Here is a 25,301-nt window from a genome sequence, read left to right as displayed (position 1 = left end):
TACCCATCAGGTCCAGGAGTAAGCCGTTTTCTTTGCATCGACCACATGTCCCATGATAGTGACTTGGCCGGTAAGCAGTGGTGTTTCTGGTTGTATCGGCATCCCGTACGCCGGTTGAATGACTCGGCGGGTGGGGGACTGCCCAATCTCGGAATTGTGGACTGTGTCATCCTGATAGAATGCAGTTTCGTCAGTCACAATTATTTCTTGTTGCTTTGACATTTTCTTAGCTTGTTGGGTGGGTTTTGTTTTATGTTTTTTTTTTGTAAGGGATTTGACTAGCTTCTATTTTCTAATCCCCACAGACGGCGCCAATTGTTCCGGGTGTAATTCCAGAGCAGATTTGTTACCACGTAAGCTTGTAGAATGATGGCTTTGCTTGACTCTTCCTTTCGGTCTCTCCTGAAACAATGAACAAACTGAGGGCTCGGCTTGGCACCGAGCGTACTCACTCCGACGCTCAAGTCAGTAAACTTAAAGGGATTAAGTTGTGTGTTACTTGACAAAGTATATTGTAGAGAGATAAGGGAGTTTATACCAGATGAATAGTGAGTTTTTAGGTTAGATTGTGGATCCCCTTCTCAATGAGAGAAGTGGGGTATTTATAGACTTTCACCTTTTGTCACGTAGTGGCCAAGTGGCCAAGTGGCTAGCAAGTGGAAAGACTGTTCTACCCTCGGCCGAGGGACCCAATGGCAGGCCGGCTGACTCCATGCCGAGGGGTCTTGGATATGAGTACGCGGATATGTCTCCCGGCTGGCTGGTTGCCCAGCCGAGACCCAAGTGACCGGCCGACAGGCTGCGTCGGTTAGGCGGTCTAACATGTTGACTTGCTGTCTTTTGATCTTTCACCTTGCTCAATATGTTGACTCGGTCAGCGGGTGCAGAATATGCCCCATCAGTACTAAAAAGGTAAATTAGACTTAGCATGTTCTTGGACTGTCAAAGGCACAATTGCATTGTTCAAGCAAGTTGTAAGGTTATTTTTTCTTCGGATAATTCACGCGGTATTCCTAAGGTTTGGCACTTTGCACGAAATACCCAAATTTTTGATCCAGAAATCTTAAATAGATCATAACTCATGTTTACGAGTTCCAAAAATGACGAATTTTTTTTCCAAATCGCTCATCTTTCCGAGAACTATAATTTGAAAAAAACAATTGTCGCATTTGGATTACTCTACTAGGAGTTATTGTGCGTCAATGTTTTTTCGACCGAACAAACGTTGAGTGAGCATATCTTCTGGTCAGGAGTTCCAAACTCGTCAAACTTTTTTTTCAAATCGTAGTACTCGGAAAGATGATTGATTTGAAAAAAAAATCTTCACTTTTTGAGTTCGTAAACACGAGTTATGGCCTCTTTAAGTTTTTCAAATAAAAAATTTGGGTATTTTGTGCAAAGTGGCCAACATCAAGGGCACCGCGTGAATTATTCGTTTTTTCTCATCTATTGTGCTCGACACACGAATCCGCTTGTCCCTGGGCCAAAAAAATCAACGTTTGATAAGCCAATATTTTTCCCTAATCCGCATTTCGTCACACCTCTAAAGTGGGCATTCAAACAAAAATACGAAAATTAAGCTTACTTTTAAAGAATTGCTCTCATGAATTGGATTCTTTCAGAAGTTCAGACTTTTTACAACAAAAAATAGGTTTATCATAAAATAAAGATTACATGCATAATTACATATGCCTTTCAAGTTTCATATGACAAATGAAATTGAAATTCTGAAACTGTAAACAACAAACGATAAAAATTTAAAGGCAAAAGCAAACCGAGTTATCATATACACGGTGTAACACCAAATAAAAGAAAGTAGAACGAACACGAAGTGCACAAAGCAGCCTTATAACAAACCGGAAAACCGAAGCATATTGAAAATAAGAGGAAATTTGTTGGGAATCCTGCATACCATCATCATCCTCAGTTGCAAACTTGTAGTTTCCATACGTTATTCCACGATTGATCCCAGTAACACACCTTAATTTACAAGTGGAGTAGCAGTTTACTCACCACCGTTTGCAGATTGCAGGGCGTGATTAAAGTCTTCAATCTCGGCAATTGGATAGGGCTTGCCATCGACTTTCACGAGTTGTAATTTGGGAGCCCTTAGAACTGCAGGCGAGAATGATTTCATGTTGGGGCATTTTTTGATACTGACGTTCTCCAGAGAAGGCATTTCCAGGTCTGCATTGCAATTTGAGTTTCCCAATAAAAACCACACCATTTTGGGGCAGTCACGTACGGTTAGTTCTCTTAATTTAGGTGCTTTTAGAGGTCTGGTTGAGAAATACTTCATCACATGACATTCACCAATGTCAACTTTTTCCAAAGATGGCAATTCAACGACTTGATTTGGTTCACCGCCGAAAAGTAACTCCCATTCGTCGCATTCTGCTACATATAGTTCTCTTAATCTCGGAGCCCTTAGATCTGCAGGCGAGAATGACTTCATGTTGGGGCATTTCTTGATAATCACGGTCTCCAGAGAAGGGAGTTCCAGGTCTGGATTGCAATTTGAGTTTCCTAATAAAAACCACTCCATTTTGGGGCAGTCAGATACCTTTAGTCCTCTTAATTTGGGTGCTTTTAGAGGCCTGGTTGAGAAAGATGTCATAGCATAACAGGCAATAATTGGCATGTATTCCAAAACCGGCAATTCTACAACTTGATTTGAATCTCCGCAAAAAAGTGACTCCAATTTGTTACACGATTCTATGTGGAGGAATTCAAGTGATGGGAGGTGAAATGGGATGTCCGAAATGGAACACAACTTGCTCATACTCTCCAAATTCGACAAGTATAATTCCTTAAGCCGAGGAAAAACAACAGTGTTATCTTTGTCACCTCCTCGGATTATCACCTCTAAGTTTGGACATTCATAAATCCTAAGCTCTTCAAGCGACTGTAATTGCTCAAAGCCCCCATTGGCTGAGAATAAATATTCCCATGTCAAGTCTTTTATAGAAAGTTGGCGAAGACACTTGAATGGATGTAAAGATGTGACCTCCATGTTCAGTGCAGAATGAAGTATCAAACCCCTCAACTGTCCACAAAATTTCAAGATAGCAGCAGAGCCATCATCCTCAATAAATTGCTGTACAGAATTTGGACATCCTGGAATCCTTAGTTCTTCCAATTTTGGAAACTGGGAATATGTTCCTACGCATCCTTCATTTTCAGATGATGATAATATGAATTTAGCATCGCCTACTAGGGGTCGTACTCCGAGCAGAGACAAACTCTGAAAGTTGATCGATGGCAACTTGATTTTCCCAACATCGAGTTCCCTTATATTAGGAAGTGGGTTAGATGAGATTCCTTGACCTTCTCCCTCCTGCAACTCCCATAACAACATCACTTCATCGCTCACCTTCAAGTATAGCTGTTTCAAACAGGGGAATTCAATCTGCAATTAAGTAATTAATAAATTAATTTATCACAATTAGGCCAACCAGTTTCAAAAGCGGTAAACAAATACGGAGTACTCTTTAAAAGCGGTAAACAAATACTTTAATTGGGAGGTGTACGAGGGAGTATAGGAAGTAGAGTGGAGATTAGTTGTTTGTTTAGTTGATTAGTTGAAGTTTAGTTTGTGTATTATTTGTTTGTGTCATTGAAATCGTAGGGGAGGTCCTTTAATGAAATGGAGTAACTTTGAAAGTAATTAACAAAAATGGGTCCACGTAGGACCGGTTTTGACTAAGCTAGATTCCGGAATTTTGCTAGTGGGCAAAATCGAACCCGCGTTAATTTGCTACATCAATAACCTCCTAACCACTGCACCAAGAATACTTACTTGTCTACTTAATGCACTTATAGTTACATCTACCGTTTAATAAACAAAATGCAGAGCTTATGACCACTTATTAAATAAATTGCTGCGCTAAAAAGACATAATTGTTTTCTTGGTTCAGTGGTTAGTAGATTAGTATTAATGCTAATGCTTCCGAGTTCAAATCTAGTTATGGTCAGTTTTATTTACCCTTTTTTTTTGTAAGATACTATAGTCGCTGGCCCCTAAGCGACTTGGGCCTCAGAGCGACTTTGGCTAAAATACCCGATCCTTAAAACAATCGTAATTTCTTGTCACCCAAAATGTACTCGCTTAGCGGGAAAGCGACTTGAATACAAGTCTAGGTTCGGGTGTGACGTGGACCCATTTTGGGTAATAACTTTTAACAAAGCTCTATTTTGATAATTTATTTGGTTTTAAGCCCTATTTTTGAAAAAAATTCCTAGAGTGGAGCATTTTAGAGTGACATAGACATGTCCGACTCTAGACTTTTCATAGACATACAAGATATCTTTAGAATGTTCTTGTTGTGCGGAAGCGTGAATATCCCGTGTTGGGCCTCTGCTGCATCTGTGTCCAGACTCTATAATAGTACAATATTGTCCGCTTTGGGCCAAGCCCTCACGGATTTACTCTTGGGCTCCTTCCCAAAAGGCCTCGTACTATTATATTTTGTAGACACTTATAAAGATGATCTTCCATCTTTATTCTACCGATGTGGGACAAGGGTTTGCACCCTAACAATCCTCCCCTCAAACCAAGGACCATCATCTTGACTCGGACCTTGACCTCCATGGAGGACTCTCCCACTCTGCAGCCCCATCACCTAGACACCCGCATCACCAAGTCTTGATAACCTCCCCTTAAACGACACACTATGTGTCTCACGGGGCTTGTGCTACACTTGCGTACCAAACTCCTCTGCATCCAATATACCCTGGACTGGGTCCGAATCCACTGCCTCAGCGCGTCACACCGGACCGCCTTCGGACTTAACATGGACCGCTTTTGTTGCCTCCATTAAGCCTCAGCCCACCTCGCCGGGTTGCTGACGATCTTCTCTTGGACGGCCTGCCGTCTCAATGCCGTGAGACCATGTCGCTTCTCGCGAACATATTAGCTCTCCCCCGAGCTATAGGAATTCCACGTCTTATAGTGTACGTCCACCTTCAAGTCTTGGTCCTGATGAATCTCCGTGTCTAGCCCAAGTAGAACCTTGGGCTCTGATACCACTTGTTGTGCGGAAGCGTGAATATCCCGTGTTGGGCCTCTGCTGCATCTGTGTCCAGACTCTATAATAGTACAATATTGTCCGCTTTGGGTCAAGCCCTCACGGATTTACTCTTGGGCTCCTTCCCAAAAGGCCTCGTACTATTATATTTTGTAGACACTTATAAAGATGATCTTCCATCTTTATTCTACCGATGTGGGACAAGGGTTTGCACCCTAACAGTTCTAGGTTTCTCTACACACATATTTAGAACATTCATGATCCTTCTAGAGTATTCTAGACTATTCTAGTAGCTTCGACATTATTCTAGAACATTCCGGATAAATCTAGAACATTCCGGAAATTTCAAGAATACACTAAAAGTCTCATACTTCAACAGGAGGGAACCGGGTAAAGTAATACGGTGGCAGAAGCCAATTGCTTTTCCTTTAAAATGATGTTAGACAAATAAAGATAGTTTTTTAATAAGTAGTGTTCATATAAAAAAAAATTACGAGTTGGGGTTCAGATGAAACTTATTATCGAAAATGGTTTCATGTAACCTTACTAATGTTAGAAAAAGCTAACAAAGAGAAAACACATAAGTCGCTCAATGACTTGACATAAAAATGCAAGATAAAATAAAAATAATTCCAAGTGTACCCTGTAGAACTATAACCAAAGTCTCTACACAAATTCTTATTTGTGACGGAGGGTATCCGTCACAAACAAGAGACGGGTACCATATTGTTTCACAAAAAACCCATAGGGGGTGAGAGAAGGAGCACATGGGGTGGGATCCCACCTTGTCCCATCTACCCATTTCCACTCACAAATTACCCGTCGCAAGATCCGACCCGTCATAAGCAAGACTTATTGAAGTCTCTAAGTGGTCTCTCGACAACTCAAAATTTTCAATGTTTTCTATATTTATATACAAGTCACAAATGTCCCTGAGTGTCACGGTCCGGTACTTTTGCCGGATCGTGGCGTGCACCCTTGCCCGGCTCAAGGCATGATGCAAGCGACAAGGATCTTCGAGCTAGTGAAGGATTGCTCACTAGCACGATATTCGGGTCTCGACAACACTCGACAGGATTGCACGAGAGCGTCAAGCACTAGTGTTTGTCAAGCACTAGGCGTTCGTAATCGGTCTCGGGTGTGTGAGTCGGGATCCCAGTGTCGATCCCACAAACACGGCTTGTTAAAAAAGTGAAGGTAAAGAGTCGTCCACTACAAAGCAACAACAAGCAATACGAAGGCACAAGGTAGGAAGCAGATTTTCATTCACTAGTACTCCCTAAAGAGGGAAATATGATATTTACATCCTGGTAGCAGGAAACATTGAAATTTCAAAACTAGTGTAGAATAGCGATATACCTATTTATGGAAAGTTATTCTAAAACTATGCTAGACTAAGAAAGTATTTACTACAAATGTACAAAGGGAAACGAAATTACATAAGCATAAATAAATCTAAGGGTTCGAAGTGTGCGGATCGTCACACTGAGCCACCGGCGACCGAACCACATTTCTTAAATAACTCTAAATTTAAACATTATACTCAAATAAAATGTGTTGTTCAAAAAATATTTCGTAAAATTCGCCCCACAAAAAATTGGTATCACCATATTAATAAAGCATGAAAACGATATCGTGTATGGCGAGTTGGCGACCGTTTATTGATCAGAAAATGCTATGGTGGTTGGTGTGTGAGTAAATAAAAAGAAAAAAAACAAAGATATATAATTCTCACGTGGAGAAAGAAACACTCGTGTTAGTTAAGTGAGAATAGATTTTGTGTCTCATCCCTTGTCCGACTCTTAAGTCTTAACACATCACCCTTAATCTATGTTACTTGTGACTCTTCACTCACAACACGCCATGGGTATGGGTATGGATTATGTGCCCGTTCGACACATCTCCTAAGAGGACTTAACCAGTGACGCTCGCCATTGAAGATGTGTCCCCGCATCCGTGTCCTCATTGTCTCGAAATTTTAGTTATGCTGAATCCGACACTAAGATATGTACCCGAATACCCGAGCCCGACACACATACCCAAGCCAGAGTATCATGGCCCTTAATCGTGGAAAGTATTGTGAAGATTATATCGAGGAATGATATGAATTACAAAGTGCAAAGTGTAAACACGGGTGTATTCGTATATTATTATTTCTGCAAAAATATCAAAATTTAAATGAGTCCTAATATGAATTGAGACATAAAAAAGAGGAGGAAGTAATACCGTTTTGGGAAAAAAGGTGGTTGAACTTTCACCTCCTGAAAATTTTGACATGCGTTCAAGCCCATAAAGTACCAGCGTTTCTAAACGAGGAAATGCCATTTTATAACTTCCACCATAGAAGCACTCTAAATTATTCATACTCCACATCTCAAGGCGCTTCAAATTGGGAAACATGATACTTTCTTTAGGAATTTCCTGCGTTTCACTTCCATTGCTAATGACTTGCTCCATCTTCTTGCAATGTTCTATTGTTAGGCTTTCAAGTTGCACAAGAGAAAGGAACATAGACGGCGGTCCTATAGTCTCCATTTCTTCACAATCCCTGATTTCTAGAACCTTCAAATTCTGAAAACTTTGCAAATTGGAATCCTTATCCCAGAGCTTTACAATCCTCTTGTTATTTTTTAACGACAATTCTTCCAAGGATGTCAATGTGACCTGAAATATTATCAAATAGGAATGGTAATTACTTTGTCTTTTAATTTGGATTTACGACTATAATAACTTTTGGTAAAGGCTATTTTATTACTTGCATAAATATTTGTATTTCGGATCAGTCACGAAAATATTGTGTTAGTGTGAGTTTGGTTTCGCTAAATAGGCAACTTTTAATTAAAATTGGTTATATAAAATAAAACTAGTGTAGATCCCCCGCAAATGCGCGGTATTTTAGATAATAGTTTACAAAGACGTTAAATATTATAGCTTGGTAACATGCTTAAGCGATATAATAAAGAAAATTTAATAGTTTTCATACCAGATAAGATTGACGTTTTAACTTGTACTTAATTACATAAATTACTTCACTATTACGTATAATAATGTTATACGATTACATTAACCAAAAGAATAACCTCAAGTAATGAATTAATTATACAACAAAATTAGAAAATTGGCAAGAGGAGATAGTCAACTTGTAGTACCTTTGTATCAAAAGACAGGAAAATAGAATTATGAAAAAAAAATTGTGCATAATATTTTGTCTCATATCATACGTATTATCAATGTAGTACCATATGTATAACAAAATTAAAATATATCATTAATGTGCGTTTACAAATTAAAATTTAGTAGTAATATCTCTTATTTATGGTATAGAATTAATATGATATAATGTGAGAAGTGATGACCAATCATAAAGAATTTCACTTAGACGGTATTAATATTATATAATGTGAGGAGCAATGACCAATCATTAAACATTTCACTTAGGCGGGAAAAATTTAGAGAGCTCTTATTCTTTTAGTAGAAGAAAGATTCTTCCACATGTCGCCTCTATTAGTAATATTAAATTATTCCACATGTCGAAATTTTATTAGTGATGTATAGAAGATTCTATACACTGAGTGTAACCGTATCATCTCCGAGTGTGTTTCTGTGGTCCAAATTATAATGCGGTAATTTGTTTAGACTCTGTTACAGATTTTAAATTGCGCCGGTGCCCGGTGGACATATTTTTTAGCCGAACTTCTTATCATAAAATGTCAATAAATTTTTATCGTAAAATTATTTAAAGAAAAAAAAAAAAGAATTTCCGTATCATAAAAAGACTGGGGATAAATTTGTTTATTGGTCTCCCTTGTGACGGGTTACCATTTGTGGCGGATATTTTGTGAGATAAAATGGTAACAAAATGGGTTAGTGGAGAAAGGGGACCACATGAATAGTGTTGCAGAGAGAGAAAAAGTGGGTACTTTGTGAGTTAAAATGGTATCCGTCACTCAAGAGTGACGGATATGTGCCGTCACAAACAAGAATTTGTGTAAATTTGTAGGGAATGTAGTATATTGAATCTTGTAAATATTTATATGTAAAAATTATGCCCATTTATAACCATCACACTATAGTATATGCTACAAATACTTAATCCAATTTAGGAAATATTTTTTAGGCGGGAAAAATAGGAGTTTCACCTATTCATTTAGTAAATAGGGGATGATGGTTTAAGTTCCACCATTATTTATTTTTTGGTTACAAAGTTCCACCATTATTAAATCGACAAAATTTGACAAAATTTCGCCACCCCTCACGCCGACAACACCACACGCCGCCACCTCCTCCCTCTTTCATGCCCCACTGGCCACTGCCGCCATCTTCTTCTCGTAGTTCTCATTGTTTTTTTTTTTTTGTTTTTTCCAGATCTGGAAGTCAGGTTTTTTTTTTCTTTTTTTTTTTTTTTGTTTTTCAGTTTGTTCTTGGGAGGTGGGGTTGTCTTTTTAAAAAAAAAATTTTAGATCTCGTTGTTGGGTGGTGGTTGGGCCGTCTTTTAAAAAACCGTCTTGTTATATTTTTTTTTTTAAGATTTGTATTCAAAATTATGACTGAGGTTACACTATTTACGACTAAAGTTATACCCTTTTAACATTAAAGTTACACTATTAACATCTAAAGTTATACATTGTATGAATTGAAGTTACACAACCATTCAAGTTTGTTTTGTTTGGTTTTTTTTTTTTTTTGTTATTGTTATTTGATTTATTTTTTTGTTATTTGTTTTTTTTTTAGATTTACGGGTTTTTTTCTTAGATTAACGGGTTTTTGTTATTATGGATTACAGTTATTTTCTATTCTTTTTTCGGTTCTTTTTTGTTTTTGTTATTGGTTTTCAGATCTAGTTTTCTTCTTTTGTATAACTTTTGTTTATTATTTTTTTAATTTTTTTTTCGGTTTTTTAATTTTAGATCTAGTATTGGTGAGATTTCCGGTTTTTTCTACTTTATAATTTTTGTTTACAATTTACATTTGTTAACTTTTTATTTTATTTTGAATTTTCAGATCTATATGTAAATACAACTAAAGTTATACTATCTACTACTAAAGTTACACTACTTACGACTAAAGTTATATACTTCAAACATTTAAGTTACATAAACTTTAATGTCATTTTTCAAATTTTTAGCACTATTTCTTTAAAGGTGTAACTTTAATCATTAATACTTCCTCCATTCAACTCCAATCTACCTATTTCTATTTTTTACACTATTCACAAATACACATTCAATCTCGATTTTCTCTCAATATATAAGTGAAAATATATCCATGTGGGATCTTATTTGATTCGCCTTTACGAGTACATTAAAAATATCTAACTTTTATAATTTTTACAAATACGTAGCTAACGATATTTACCGCGTAAAACACGCGTTGGCAAACGTGATAAAGGAAAGTGGTAGAGTGGAGTTGAATGGAGGAAGTACTATAACTTCAGTCTTTTTCAAATTTGGAATACAAAAGTTTTACAAATTTGGACTAAAGTTACACTATTAGTTACTAATGTTTCACCCTTAAAATATAATAGTTAACATAAATTTTGACTATATAACTAAAGTTACACTACTTGTGATGAAAGTTGCACTAATTACGACTAAAGTTATACCCTTTAAACATTAACGTTACACTATTAAAAGTTATATCATTAAGGATTAAAGTTATACCGTTAAAATATTAAATCTCTTATTCTTCTCACTTCTCATCTTTTTTGGACTAAAGTTGCACAATTTTGGACTAAATAGTGTAACTTTATGGACTAGGGTTATTTGGACTAAAAGTTATATAAATATGAACTAGAGTTATACAAATATGGACTAGAGTTACACAATATTGACTTAAAATTATAAAAATTAAATTTATATTTTCAAAATCATGTAACTCTACTGCTTTAAGGGTGTAACTTTAGTCCTTAATACTTGATGAGTAGTATTTTAGTCATTTTTTACCCCTCATTTATATCTTATTCTAACTCGATTTTGCGTGCTTTAATTGTCTTATAGCTCATTTTACTATTTAATTAGAAGTAATTAGTTTTATTACATTTATCGGGACTAATTGTTTTATCTCGAGTATATAGTAACTGCTCTCATGTTCTCGCATTTGTAGGTACCGAGCAAGTGAGAGCGGGAGAAGATTAAGGTCAATAGTTGACCATTTCCAATTAATTCAAGTGGCAAATTCCTGTCATTTTGTTCATCCTACAAATTGTACTCAAATAATTCCCCTGCTCTTTGACTTCACAAATTCTCATTATAGACGGACATTTCCCCTCACAAAATACCCGTTTTATAAAAGTGGGAAGACGCGTGGGGTCTACCTCATGTCCTCTACCCATTTTATTAGTGTCTTTCGTCATTCCATCCACCGTCTATACCAAGACCTATTGCCTTGACTTTCGTTTGATTCATTACCATTTCATCATCATCTTTATTAATCAAAGCCCACCATTAACCAACATTTCACCACTCTCAACCACAAATATCAGCCAAGCTTTCCTAAATTCACCACCATGAACCCATCGTCATCTCCAATATTACCTCCACCATTTCCATGTTTCTTCACCGAAAAACCCGACACCATGACCCAGCTCCTCCTCCTCCGTGAACAACTCAACTCCCCTGCATCTCCAATTCTAGCTTCCACCTTGCTGCTGCCCGGAACCATCACCTCCGTCACCGAGTTCAGTGATCGACCACCATCACCCGCAAACCACGGCAGCAGCCTCGACAACCCCCGTTCACCACCATCTCACTCGCCAGCAACCCCAACTCGAGCCACCTTGCTCGAATCCGCAGACCACCGACCACCATTTGCATTACCATCAAGCTGCCATGACTCGGTTTCGGCACCAATACTCGATTCCGCCGCTGCTCTTTCTCCAGTTGGCAGCCCACATCGCAGCTCCCCACAACAACCAATTCGACAACCACCATGGCCAATCATCTCACTCAACCACCGTGCAACAAGTGGCTCTGAGCCGGCCAACCGGCTGCCGCCTCACCGGCTCTCAATCCGCAACAATTCAGCAAATGGCTCTCAGACGGTCAACCGACCGTCTGCCGACACCCTTACCGGCTCAAATCCAATCAATTCACCCTCAAATTTTCCAGCGGGTTTTGTGCCGGTCACACACCGTCGGCCGGTGGACCGGCTGGGAACCCGTTTTGCGTGTTTCGTGATTGCCTCTTTGCTTTTGTCTTCTTTTGAGATAAAACAATTCTTTGTTTTGTTTTGAGTCCGTGTGTCGATGGTTTTGGGGAATTAGGGGGAGTATTAGTAAGGTTTATTATTATTATTATTATTTTCCAGGACTTTGAAACTGCCTCTGGTCAGATGATTAATCTTCAAAAATCTTTTATTAAATTTAGCCCAAATTCGGCAGCTGATTTCAAATCCCACATGACCTCTATTCTGCGTATGAAAGCAGCTGATTCCTTTGGTACATACTTGGGTGTTCCAGTTGACCTACCTAAATGTAAGAAGAATGCTTTTCATGACCTCCTGGACAAGATTACCACACGTATTTCGTCATGGGCTTCTCTTCATTTATCTTAGGCTAGCAAATTTGTTATCATTAATTCTATCTTACTTGGTTCGTTGGTTCATATTCTTGCTGTTGTTCCTCTACCACTCTTCGTCTCTAGGAAGCTTGACTCCTTAATTGCGGCTTTCTGGTGGAGTAAAAACTCTTCTCAAAGATCTATTCACTGGCTCTCTCAGCCGCACTTGCATATTCCGAAGGATACGGGAGGACTTGGTATCAAATCGGTGACCGTTCTAAGTCGGGCTTATCTTTTGAAAATTTTTTGGCGCATTCATCATAGACCTACTGGTATTCTTGCTAAATATCTCACGCCCAAATATCGGAAAGATCTCCCTATTCCTAATCAGAAGTCCAAGGTCTCACACCCATCGTTTGTATGGCAAGGGCTTTGTCGAGTTGCTGCAAATTGCACTGAGGCTATGACTTGGAAAGTTGGCAATGGCAATTTAATTAATCTCCTATCTAGTCCTTGGGTACAAGGGAAGCCACCAGGTGTTCGTCGGGATCAGTGTAGTCACACTCTTACACTTTCCGATTTGATTAGCGAGAATGGCACATGGAAAACACCACTTATATTTCGGGTTTTTGACAATTCAACCGCAAAGATCAGTGTAGTCACACTCTTACACTTTCCGATTTGATTAGCGAGAATGGCACATGGAAAACACCACTTATATTTCGGGTTTTTGACAATTCAACCGCAAAGGCCATCTTGGCTATGGAACCACCTTTACTTGCAATTGATGACTACCTCTACTTCACTGAGGATGGTGACTATAACATACCATCAACACCAATCGAGCCCAGCAACAACGGCGTCGGATCACAACTACTCCAGCAACTCCGTCAGTTTTCACGCACCACAGCAGCATCAACATCCTCGTGCATTTCGTGTTTCACCGTGATCAGTTCATTTCACCATTATCACTCATTTCGCCACCACCATTACCCGAATCTTCACCTCCATTCACAATCAACTCATTATCGCCATATTTGCCCTCCATCAATCACCGCTCACCGTTACCATGTTCCTCTGCCTCACCTCTGACCACGCAAGCAGCAGCAGCTCCACCCTCCATCACCTACATCGACAACAACCAACATCAACCGTTTCACCTCCTCCATTAAACAAACATTCACGCACCAATTCGTTCACTATCAACGCCAGCATTAACCACCTTCACCACCAAACCCACATTCGCCAGCGACACCATCATCCTCCACCATTCACACCCGCAGGAATCAGCAGCCCCAACTCCATAACCCGTCATTGACCATCACAAGCAGCAGCAATAACCATTCATCATCATCGCCATCATCGTCATTCGCACACACCTGCTCAATCCAAGTCCAACGCGATTCCGGTGAGTTGGAACTGCTGAACCTCCACCTCCGAGGACTATCAGCTCCACCACGTCACCACCCACATCTCTCCCTCCTCTTAAATCGTGTTAATTTTTGTGAATATCTCTCTATGCCGGTTTCCCCGCAGCCGACTCATCACCGGCAATGACCACACACACCCCATGTCCTCTATGCCGGTTCACCGGCAGCCGACAAACCGGCACACAAATCCCCCTCTTCGAATATCGCGCAAAATGTCACTCTATGTCGATTGCCCGGCAGCCGGCACACACCACCATTCGCCTAATTCCCCCCCTTTCTTGATTCTGCTCGCTGCCGGCACCAGCAACGGCGGTCGGTGAACCGGCATAGGCCCCCTGCTGCTATTGTTCATCCGTCGTTTGCCCCTTCTCCCATTTTGTTTGCTTTTGTTTTGTTTCAGAGTCAAAGAGTCGTGTCTTTTGAGGTTTATTAATATTAGAGAATTGCTATCTACCTTCTCTTTTCTACCTTCTCTTCTACCTTCTCCTCTCACAACCGATTAAAATATCGTTTCTTTTGTTTCATCCACTTGCTTTTCCATAACACCCTTCTTCTTCTTCTTCTTCTTCTTCTTCTTCTTCTTCTTCTTCTTCTTCTTCTTCTTCTTCTTCTTCTTCTTCTTCTTATATAAGGACCACTCATTAGATTATTACATACACCTTAGAATTACATCACCATAGAATTAGGGAATCATTATTAGACTAGTTTATCTTTCTCTCTTAATATTGTAAGACAAGAATATCCCCCTTTAATTTCCCTTTAATCAAGGTTGTAATTTTTCTTCCATATTAATTTAATTCCTCTTTAGTTTATTCAAGTTCTACAATTCTCAATAGTTTACATTTAGATTAGTGGGTTGCAATTTGAAGGAGGAAGAAATCCATCCTTATTATTCCAATCCAAGTTTCCATCTTTTGAAATTAAGTTGGTATAATTCTCTCTTTCAATTTCATTTGTTTACATTTACTTTCCTTCAAATTTTTTTTTGATTGTTTGTGCTTCAATTTATCTTTTGTTGTTAGATTATAATTTTCTCTCTCTTCTTCATCTTGTTCATGTTCACCATTGTTGTTTCTCATCCAAAGATTGAATCTTTGAGTTGTTGTGTCAAATTTGGTGCCTTTTTGCATTAATCTTGTTCCTTCTTAGTTTAATTAGTTTCTCCTCTTAGTTTTGTTGGTTTATTGAATGTTTAATTGTAGAATTCAATTTCACATTATATTCATGGTTAAAGAATCCATTTTTATTAATTATTGTCTTAACAACCATGATTATTGAGTAGTCTATCCACTAGGGTGTGATTAGACCCCAACATAAGCTGTTTACCTATTTGATTTCATTAAATTAGTTGTTAAAAAGGGATTTGTTGGGTTGACTAAGGAGATTGACTTGATATTGCCCCATGGAGGTTTTAGTTGACTTTAGGCCCTTGACCGTCAATGGAAATTGGTTAGGATTGGAGTTGATGTGCTTCCTATGGAGTAGTTGCCTACTTGAGTTGAACCCGAGAGGGGAACTTGAGAAGGGTGCCCTTGGTTATCGGTTTGAAATCGACCCTCGGGAGAGGGAGTGAGATGACTGGGGATTATCGCGGACTTAATGACTCGAGTCTTGGTGAGAGGTGAGCGGAAATAGGCCAATTTCGGTGAGCCTTGACCCTAGAGGGATTTTGATCCATGATCCCGGGAGGGAGTTGGATTGATAGTACCAGTGTCCTATTGTGAACCCGGGAGGGGGACAACAGGCGACCTAGAGGCGTTCCTCCCGACATCTACCCTTTGACAACTAAAATAACGAAATTAAGTGGTGAAACACAAGTGTTGGTGGTTGAAGTCACGCCCTAGGCCTTACATTTATTGATTAAAAATCGTATTTAATAGCTTGCTTTCTCATTCTATAGTTTAATTAATTTAATTTATTTACGTAATTTATTTTCGCAGTACATTTTTTACTCATTGTAGTACTTTTTACGTAATATTTTCCATTTACTTACCCTTGTACTGCCAGCAAACCTCAAACTTAATTCTCTCATGTTCCAATATCAAAACCTCATAAATCGATCAAATTACTACAAATTTTTTCAATTAGGAATCATAATTTGATTAAATTACATGTATTTAACTTCTAAATTAAAATATTTTGATCAAACTAATATGAAGTATTTGTTTTTATGTTCTTTAGAGTACTTTTTTTTATTTAGGCTTTGATATTAGTGATGATATAGATTTGTTTCTCGGTGGTTGCAGTGTTGCACCATGGAATCAAGGGTTTGTTTCTCGGTTTGATATTTGTGATGCTCCAAGTTACTTCCTTCCGTATTTTAAATCATGTGTCACGAATAACACAACGGCTCTCCGCAATCCGATGTCAAGTTGTCACAGTCCTCTAGTTTGCGCATCGTCGGAAGCCCACAAAGATCAATATTTTTGTGATTAATGTTCGTCCTCGTCGATGTTGAATCACTGGCTGACATTGATGTGTATAGTTTAGTTTTTTTTTTTTCAATGTAGTAAAAAAGGGAGATGAAAGAGAAGAGAAGGTCCTTAAAAGAAAAAAATGAGAGGGGTAATTTGGAAAAAAATGTACTACGGAGTATATTGAATAATTTGGGAAAAAGTGTACTATATTTAGTTTAGTCCTTTAGATAATCATTCATCCTTGTTTTATCCGACTTAGCTAAGCATAAGAATCTAGACAATTAATAATCACCCATGCTTCTTGTGGTTCGACCTCGACTACCCTTTACTAGTTGAGAATTTGTTTGATCGGGTAGGACGACCTCTACCCGCGTTATCATACCATTATTGGTGACGGTGGATCTTGAGTTTATAGTTAGGGACATTGAAGAGTAGGTTACAATCCTCTTATTCTTTTCCTCTCCTTCTATCTTTTTGACAAATTATATTCTCTTTCATTCAAGACATTTTCCACTATCTTCATCCTCCTCCTCTTCTCCTAATTTTTTTCCCACATCAAAGAGGATCCCCTCTACTTCCTCTTCCATATTTTAATTATTTTTTCTATTGGAAATCAAATAAAATAATGTCCAAATGCAATATTTTTATATGTGAGTGAAGAGAGTGGGCACAAGGGCCTAGGTTGTACTTCCTCTAAAAATAGAGGAAGACTTCCTCTTCCTCCTTCAAAGAGGAGGTTCAATAGTAGTTCCACATTGAAGAGGACATCCTCGTAACACCTTCTTTCATCTAAGAGGATGATCAATCCTCTTCAATGTGGATACTCTAAGAGCATCTACAATAGAGAGTATGTTATCTTCCTCTTAGAGCATGTACATTGAAGAGGATAGTTTGATCCTCTTATTTCTTCTCTTTCATTCTATATTTTTGACACATCATACCCTTTTTCATCTACCCCACTTTCCACTATCTTCTTCCTCTTCCTCTAATTTTGTCCACATTAAAGAGGATGCAAACTTCCTCTCCTCTTTTACCTTTAAAGTAAACCCACTACAATTTTTATCTCTTATTTGGCACAAGGGCCAAGGTAAGAACATCCTCTATAAATAGAGGAAGTCTTCATCTTCCTCTTCAAAGAGGATGTTAAGAGGATATACCCACATTGAAGAGGACATCCACTTAGATGAAAGAGAGTACTAAGAGGATGTTTCATCCTCTTCAATGTGGATGCTCTGAACTTTTCTCTTTCCTTCTATTTTTTTGACACTTCATTTTCTCTTTCATTCATCTCATTTCTCACCATCACCATCCTCTTCCATTATTTTTCCCCACAATAGACAGGATCCTCTTATATTACCTCTCATACTTTAAATAATCTCCAAAATTTTAAAAAAGAAAAAACAAAAGTATTGTTGTATAAAAGACAAATAATGATTGGTGGGTGGGCACTAGGGCCAAGGTAAGTTTTCCTCTAGTTTCCTCTAAAACTAGAGAAAGTAAGCAACTTCCTTTTGCTAAGAGGACATGTAAAATGTGCCTCACAATAGAGAGAATGTCCTCTTAGAGGAAAGAGAGTGTTAAGAGGACCTTAAATCCTTTCTATTGTGGATGCTCTAAAGGGTTACCTCTACATTATGAGTACTACTAATACAAACCTTTAATCATCCCTCATACACTACATACACTACATCAATAGCATTAGAAGGAAAAGAAAAAACAATGTGTAATATTAGACACAATGACAAGGCCAAAAGACATATCACAAACACCTCAGGGATAAATAGATAACAAACAAATTTAGAGTTTAAGTCGACTGTAAAATAAAATGGTATAAAACACATCACACGTACCTTACTATTAAAGAAACTTGGGTGGCCCCTATCATCATTGTTGGATTGCTTAACCACACTTATGAGATTACTAACTTCATCTAATACCAGCGTTTTTAAACAAGGCAACTCGATGATATCTGATTCCTTGTTTACCTCATCATCCCCACTGAAAATGTAGATCAAAGAGTTGCAATCTGAAATTTGTAACGCGATCAATTTATGTGGAAGGGGATTAACGGGAAACAATTCTTCTAAATTCTCCAACTTTGAAACTTCAAGGTGACATAGATTATAGAACAATTCTGTTGGAGCTTTCCCTTCACATATCCTGCTTATGCTATCAATATTAGACAGTTTGAGACAGCTCAAGTCTCTATATCCTTCTTTGTCCAACTCCGGAACAATATTCTTGACTATTGTGCTCTTTAAAGCCAAGAAATCAGCTTTCTTTAGCAACGCCTTTAGACAATTGTCCTTTTCCAATTCCTGACTAACATCAACTTCTGAAACAATAAGAGCACGTTGAGAAGGCGGGAGTTTAAAACCTTCTTGCCCCACAATTATTTGGAATTTGTCCAGGTTTTTCACAAATTGGTCACAAATGGGTAAGTATATTACTCCTCGCATGTGTATCTCAAGCACATTCAAAAAGTCCAACTTCGTAAGATCCTGGATGTCTGCTCCATTACATACTCCCGGGTCATTAGATGTACCTTCCGTGATAGCCCATTCCGTAAAGCTGCTATCGACCAAGTAGAGCCCTTCTAGAAGAGGAAGCCTAGCTATCACATTAGCTGAAATTCTTGGCTCTTTACACTGGCACTTACTCATATCCAGCAACCGAAGTTTGTACAACTTCCCAATTTCATCAGGTAATCCCTCTAGAGACGATCCACGTAAACTAAGAACTAGTAGACTTCCCAACTCACCAATCAACTTAATATCTCCTAATTTGCATTCCACTAAATGCAATGTTTTGAGAACTTTCAGTCTGCCTATCGATTCTGGCAGCCCTTTCTCAAAATTCATGAATAACACTTCTAAGACCTTCAAATTTGTCATTCCTTGGAAAAAATTAGACTCAAGAAATGAACTGTGGTTTTCATTGCCTTTCAATAGCAAAATTTGAAGCAAATCAGCCTTCACACCACTTAGAGGAGCGAAATTAGCTTGAGCCAAAAGTGATATGCCAGTGTACTTATTGAAAGTCTCTTCGCAGATCCATCTGGGAACAGCGTCCACCAAAAACATATGTCCTGCATTATTTCATGCATAGTAAATTAATTAGCTTCCCACATATTTGTTCAAGGAATGGCATTGAACAAATGCAAAGAGTATTGATAAAACAATAGGTAACAATTTTTGGATTCAATATTACCTGTACCAGATCTTGATGCAAAAGACATAGTAGATTCCCGGACAACATCGTGGATCTTTACATACTCGTCGGAATCACCTTTTAGGAGCATTGAAGATGACACAAGCTCTTTTGCCCAAGTACGTGCTAAGTCTATGGCTTCTGAAAGTTTATTCACATGTTGAAATAGATCCAATCCTATACCATACCTCATTAAGTTGTCTATGGATATACTTGTACCAACAGGAGATAAACAAGCTAGCAAAAAGAATTTCTTTTTCACTTCACTTGCCATGACCTCATAGCTTGTTCTAAGAATTGAGAACGTCTCATAGTGCACACCACTAATTTGACATGAAATGGGTTTCTCCAGTTCCTCTACAAATTGTCGCCACAATGGCAATTCTTTACCCTTTAAGGAATTAGCTGTTGCAACAATAGAAAGAGATAAACCTCTACACTTTTCCAATAGTCTATCAACAATAGATTTATATTCCCCAATGTGGACCTCCCTTTGAACCTGAAACTTGAAGAGATCCTTTGCTTCATCCTCATTCAACAAGCCCACCTCAAATATGTTGGGTTCCAGTACATTCATTGCTGTACAAACACTCTTCTCCCGACTCGTCAGTAAAATCTTACAATGTTCACGTGGTATTCCAATTTCCGCCACATCAATTTTATTCCAAATGTTGTCCAAGACGATGAGTATCTTTTTAGAGTTATTATCATTTTTCCCCGCATTTGATTTCTCTACTGAATTCAATCTATTATACGAGTCATTACCATCTTTTTCCCCTTCCGTGTCTCCTGGTTTCAATCTATTATATATGCGGATTGCCTTTTGAGGTATACCATGTACACCATGCAAAATTAGACCAAGTCCATCTGCAATCTGATCTTGAATCCATTCTATATTTGGAGATTCTGATACTTCAACCATTACTGTTGTTTCGAATGTGCCATTTGCTTTGCTATTAACAACTTCTTTGGCTAACGTTGTTTTCCCTGTATCATTATATTCCATGATGAGAATTGGTCGAGAAAAACATATGTATGAAAAAATACTGAGTTAACTTGATCTCTATATAAATCAAAAAATTATGTTCATTTTATATTTTGGACAGGGCAAACAATATTACATACGAGTACAATATAGAGAAGTCATGGGTCATTGTACGAGACATTATTACGGCCCAATTAGATTATTAGACATAAGAAAAGTAGAAAACTACAGGCGGAAATGAGAGCCCTTTTCACCCAATAATTACTCAATATTGAAACTTATGGTTGGATAAAAAATGATACTGAAAATCCCCTAAAATAGGAGGATCTTAGTGATAAATTGGTCAAATTGCCAATTTCCATTCTTATAGAAAGAGATCTTATCAATCGATTAATGACGAAGGTGAAAAAAAATGTTGATGCTAGTCTGTTAGAACACACTTGGTTGATGATGCCAAGTTTCATTATGATTTAATTGTTTGCCTCTTAACTTAATGTTTAGCAAATTGAAGCATCCAATGATAGATCAAAGAAGTTCAAAGATGATCAAGATGAAGGACAAGTCAAGCATGCCCATAGTCTAGAACGAATGTTGTAAACGAGGTAGTTCAACATATTCTTTTTATGCATAAGTTATGGCAAAACTGTGCAACAGTTCTTGTGACTGTTGCACCAAGGTTTCTGGTACTAACGTATGGAGAATTTTTGAAAAAAAAAAATTCACAAGTGTTTGAAATTCTTTAAAAAGTTTTTCTATGTTCAAGAGGAACATTATTTCAAAACTGAATAACAAAAAGAACAAAAAGAATATGCTTGCACAATAATTTAAAAGATGTCAATCCCATTTGTGCAAGTTGTTTTTCATGCTAAAAATAGGTCTTATGCTTTTTCTATTTGTGGCAAAATTGTGAGTTCCCATTAATTTTATGGAAAACACTCATTTGCCTCTGAAAATTGCAGCCACCTTGAGCCTCCCAAACCTGGTTGTTCTTTTATAATTTTAAATGAAAATGCATACTACAAACTTATGGATATTAGATTAAAGTAGTGTTAAGACCCTTCTCTTACACACTACCTTTCTCTATAAATAGCCACTTCATTTATCATTTATTGTAAGACTTTGAAAGAGCATTCATTGTAAACACTTTGCAAATCTTTTCGGCATTTAAAGCTTTGTTCTTCAATCATTTGCAAAACCGTTTTCTGTTTTTCAAAAGTCTTCAATTGTTTTACAAAGCTGTAAAATCTCCAAGTATCAGTTCGCTTAACTGTTGCATAAAGAATATGTTCAATGATTCTCGTGTTTAGGTCTTAATTGTAATCTCCATGTTCTTAAGTGAACCACTGAGATTCTGACTCTGTAAACCGTTAAGATATAACCTTAAGTCTTGAAGCGGAGTAGCTTTGAGCAAGAGAAAGTCTTGAAGCGGAGTAGCTTTAAGCAATTGCAACCGGAGTAGGTTGGCGAGTTGTTTTCATTGTAATGGTTTAGTTAAGTTTGAGTAAATTTCTAAACAAGCAATAAAATAACGGTTGGACGTAGGCTCCGGAGTAGGAGCTGAACCAATTTTTAAACATCGTCTTGTTTGTTTATTTACTTTCACGTTTTCTTATCATTCTTCTTTTATACGTTAATCTCGCTCCCAGCTGTGTAACAGTCTCTCATACTGTTGCATAGACCTGTTGTACCGTTTGTGAACTTACAATCCATTAAGTTTCTCAAACCCGTACTTAATAGATCTTACTTGTGTTAGTCATTAACCAAGTAAACGAGAAAATTTTTAAAAGGTACACCTAATTCACCTCCTCCCCCTCTTAGGTGCTTATCGTTCTTAACTCTTCATAGTCACTCGAGGTCTATCATACGTCATTCCTATAATACATGCTAAGTGATGGATCACTACAAGGTTCAGGTCAAAGAGTGACTACAATCGGTCGCAGATATGAAACAGCGACCAATCTTTGACTTTTGCAACTGAATAATGTTGGGAGGAAGAATCAGACTCCGATGATGACTCGGAATCAGTAGAGGCAGAGAACAATGAAACTTGTCCCACCATTCGTTTAGCTAAGGAGCAGAAACATGAAATTAGACCCGACTCAATCAGACCCAACCCAACTATCCCGATTGCCACATCTACCTTACCTACTCTCCATTTACAAATAGTTATGGGTTAGGTTATTTTCAATCACGGGTTAAGATCTATGGTTTGATAATCCGACTTAAATTCAAACAAAATAGATGGTGAAAATATTTAAAAAAAAAAGAACAAAATAGACAGATAATTAATGGACCAAAACATCTTCGGTTTTGTCGTCAATGTAAACTCGTTTTCCAAATTGTCATCTAGCCTCATTTTTTTTTTTACTTATCAATTTGGTAGTTCGACCGAGTAAAGTATGATAAGGACAATATAGAAATCATAGAGACATAAAAAGCACAAGTATTTAAAAAAGAAAAATACCTGAGCCTCCCATTCCAAAGACACCAAGAGCGTGAACATCGTTAGATGCGAGTGCTTTTATTATTTTCCCAAGAAGATCATTTCTAGATTGCAGGCCTACAGAATTAGTGGGGATGCCTTCCATTTCTCCTCTTCTTGTAGGCCGAGTCACATCTTGACTTCCAGGTTTGTTTCCAATAATTTTTTCAATTACGACACGCATAGCCTCGGCAGCTACACTCATATCATAACGATCAGAGAAAAAATTGTAGGAAATTACACAACAACAACAAGAGTTTCTGTAGTTAGCTGCATTATCAGAATCAATCAACTCCGCCCTCAGCCCACTCCTATTCTCAACAACAACGCCCATCGCTTCCAACCCTAATCTTACATTCTCGGGCAATGTTTTCAACAGCGCCTCGCTCAAAATTAAATCCCCCACGGGTTTCAAGATATTTTTAACATTTTCCTTCAAGGTTTTCTCATTCATAAGGACATTATTCTTCATTACATTTTCATCATTGTGATTATCACTTAGCAATTCTGCATCATGGCTCGTCTTCCTGGCCTTCGCAATAATATCTGCCACCTCCTTATCCTTTTCTGTGAGCTTCGACAATTTCTCCTTATGATTCTCCAATAAATGCATTGCAGCAATAGCCATTTTCTCATCATTCTGCATAAGCTTCTTGAACTCTTCCATAGTTTCCTCCATAAGCTTCTCCAACACTTGACCAACCTGTATCTCCTTCTCATCCACTTCCCTATTATCAACCTTCTTCTTCCCTTTTGTAATATTTTTCATCACTTTCACCACCACATCACGCATCTCACTGCTGTCTTCGACCAACTTCTTGAGATCATTCTTCATCAATCTCAACATAACTTTTGCTATCCTTATATCCTTAATCATTAGCGTCTTCATTAATTCATCATTGACCAAATCCTTCACACGTGCAAGCCAAAGTGCTGCTTTATCAGTGAGTTTTTCCGCATTTTCCTTCCCACTCAGCACCATGTTTTCAATATCATATTTCTCCGCTCGTAAATTCTCAAGATTATCAAGAAGCGAAGTGAGGTTCTCCTCACACTTTTTGATATAATTCACGTAATTATTCAACCTATCAATGATCGCAAACATGAAACATTGCCCAACTTTTAAAACTTCAGATTCGAAACCCGACATTTCTCTTCAACTCAATTGCCTTCTCTACCAAGCAACGAGAAGATCAACCAGACAACCCCCCGAGGTTTTATAAGTTTTTTTTTTTTTGTAGAGAAAGTTGGCAACAAGAGACAAGCAAATCAAGAATATACTGTAAGAAATATGGTACTGAGAGGCAAAAACTACTCAACCTTACTCTTAGAAAATATGACTTTCTGTAAAACAAGGGAAAGAGAGGGTTGAGTTCATAAGCTTAGAATATAATCCAGGTTCCCTTACTCGTTAGTTAAGTACTCCTCCAATTATTTTGTCACTATGCTTATGTATCGATAATTAAGCATAAAAAATTCCCATTTGCATATATTAAACAACAACTGAACATTTAAAAATTATTGCCCGATTAAGTCTACCTATTTAATATTTAAGTGGGTTGTTAGCTGCCGCAGACGTAGATTATGCAAGCCAACAACTTCATAAAAAAATGGCAAATATCAATCAAGTTGTATACTCTCGATCTCATCTATTCTTATCATTGTGCGCCTATATAAACAATTAAGCGTAAACAATTTCCATTTGCATATAATTAAACGGCATCTAGGAGATTAAATACTACCTCCATTCAACTCCACTCTACCTATTTCATTTTTTAACACTATTCACGAGTGAGTATTCAATTTCAATTTTCTCTCGATACGTAAGTGAAAATATATTCATGTGGGATCTTGTTTGATTCGTCTTTACGAGTACATTAAAAATATCTAACTTTTATATTTTTTGCAAATACGTAGCTAATGATATTTAGCGCGGAAAACACGCGTTGGTAAACGTGAAAAAGGAAAGTGGTAGAGTGGAGTTGAATGGAGGAAGTATATGATTAGTCTTAAATATATAAATATTCTTAAACTTCTGAAATTCACAGGTCAATATTTAAAATTTTTTGATAAAAAAAGTGCAAATAATAATCCTAGCTTAACAAGCAAGCTGCTAAAACCTTGTTTAATGTTCTGGCCAATGACTTGATCTTAAATTCAAGAAATAATAAAAGCATGATTGAATGGATCCCCTAATGAAGATAAACAAATGAGTGAGATGAAGAAGAGATTAAATATATACTCCCTCCATGAG

The 25,301-nt window shown here is 37.6% G+C and overlaps 1 protein-coding gene across 1 annotated transcript; it reads right to left on the bottom strand.

Moving 5' to 3' along the window:
* Window positions 1-2,005: 2,005 nt before the first annotated feature.
* Window positions 2,006-24,197, bottom strand: LOC141590635 (uncharacterized). The gene is made up of 5 exons (XM_074411210.1): window positions 23,030-24,197; window positions 19,581-20,567; window positions 18,221-19,458; window positions 7,326-7,691; window positions 2,006-3,409 (listed from the first exon to the last, which is right to left on the bottom strand). Exons 1-5 carry the CDS (start codon window positions 24,195-24,197, stop codon window positions 2,006-2,008), a joined length of 5,163 nt encoding a protein of 1,720 aa, XP_074267311.1.
* Between the last annotated feature and the right edge of the window lie 1,104 nt (window positions 24,198-25,301).

Source organism: Silene latifolia, chromosome 7 (assembly GCF_048544455.1).
Source record: "Silene latifolia isolate original U9 population chromosome 7, ASM4854445v1, whole genome shotgun sequence".
NCBI lineage: Eukaryota > Viridiplantae > Streptophyta > Magnoliopsida > Caryophyllales > Caryophyllaceae > Silene > Silene latifolia.
The sequence above is the reverse complement of the archived record's forward strand: the minus strand, read 5'-3'. Positions and strand labels throughout refer to the sequence as shown.

Bases quoted from the DNA above. Each gene is read 5' to 3' on its own strand.
- LOC141590635 (XM_074411210.1), bottom strand. From the start codon at position 24,197: ATGTCGGGTTTCGAATCTGAAGTTTTAAAAGTTGGGCAATGTTTCATG. The intron at 19,459-19,580 runs GTAATATTGAAT...GAAATAATGCAG, and splicing joins TGCATCAAGATCTGGTACAG to GACATATGTTTTTGGTGGAC. The intron at 3,410-7,325 runs GTACTTTATGGG...ACTTAATTGCAG, and splicing joins TTCCTCGTTTAGAAACGCTG to ATTGAATTCCCCTGTTTGAA.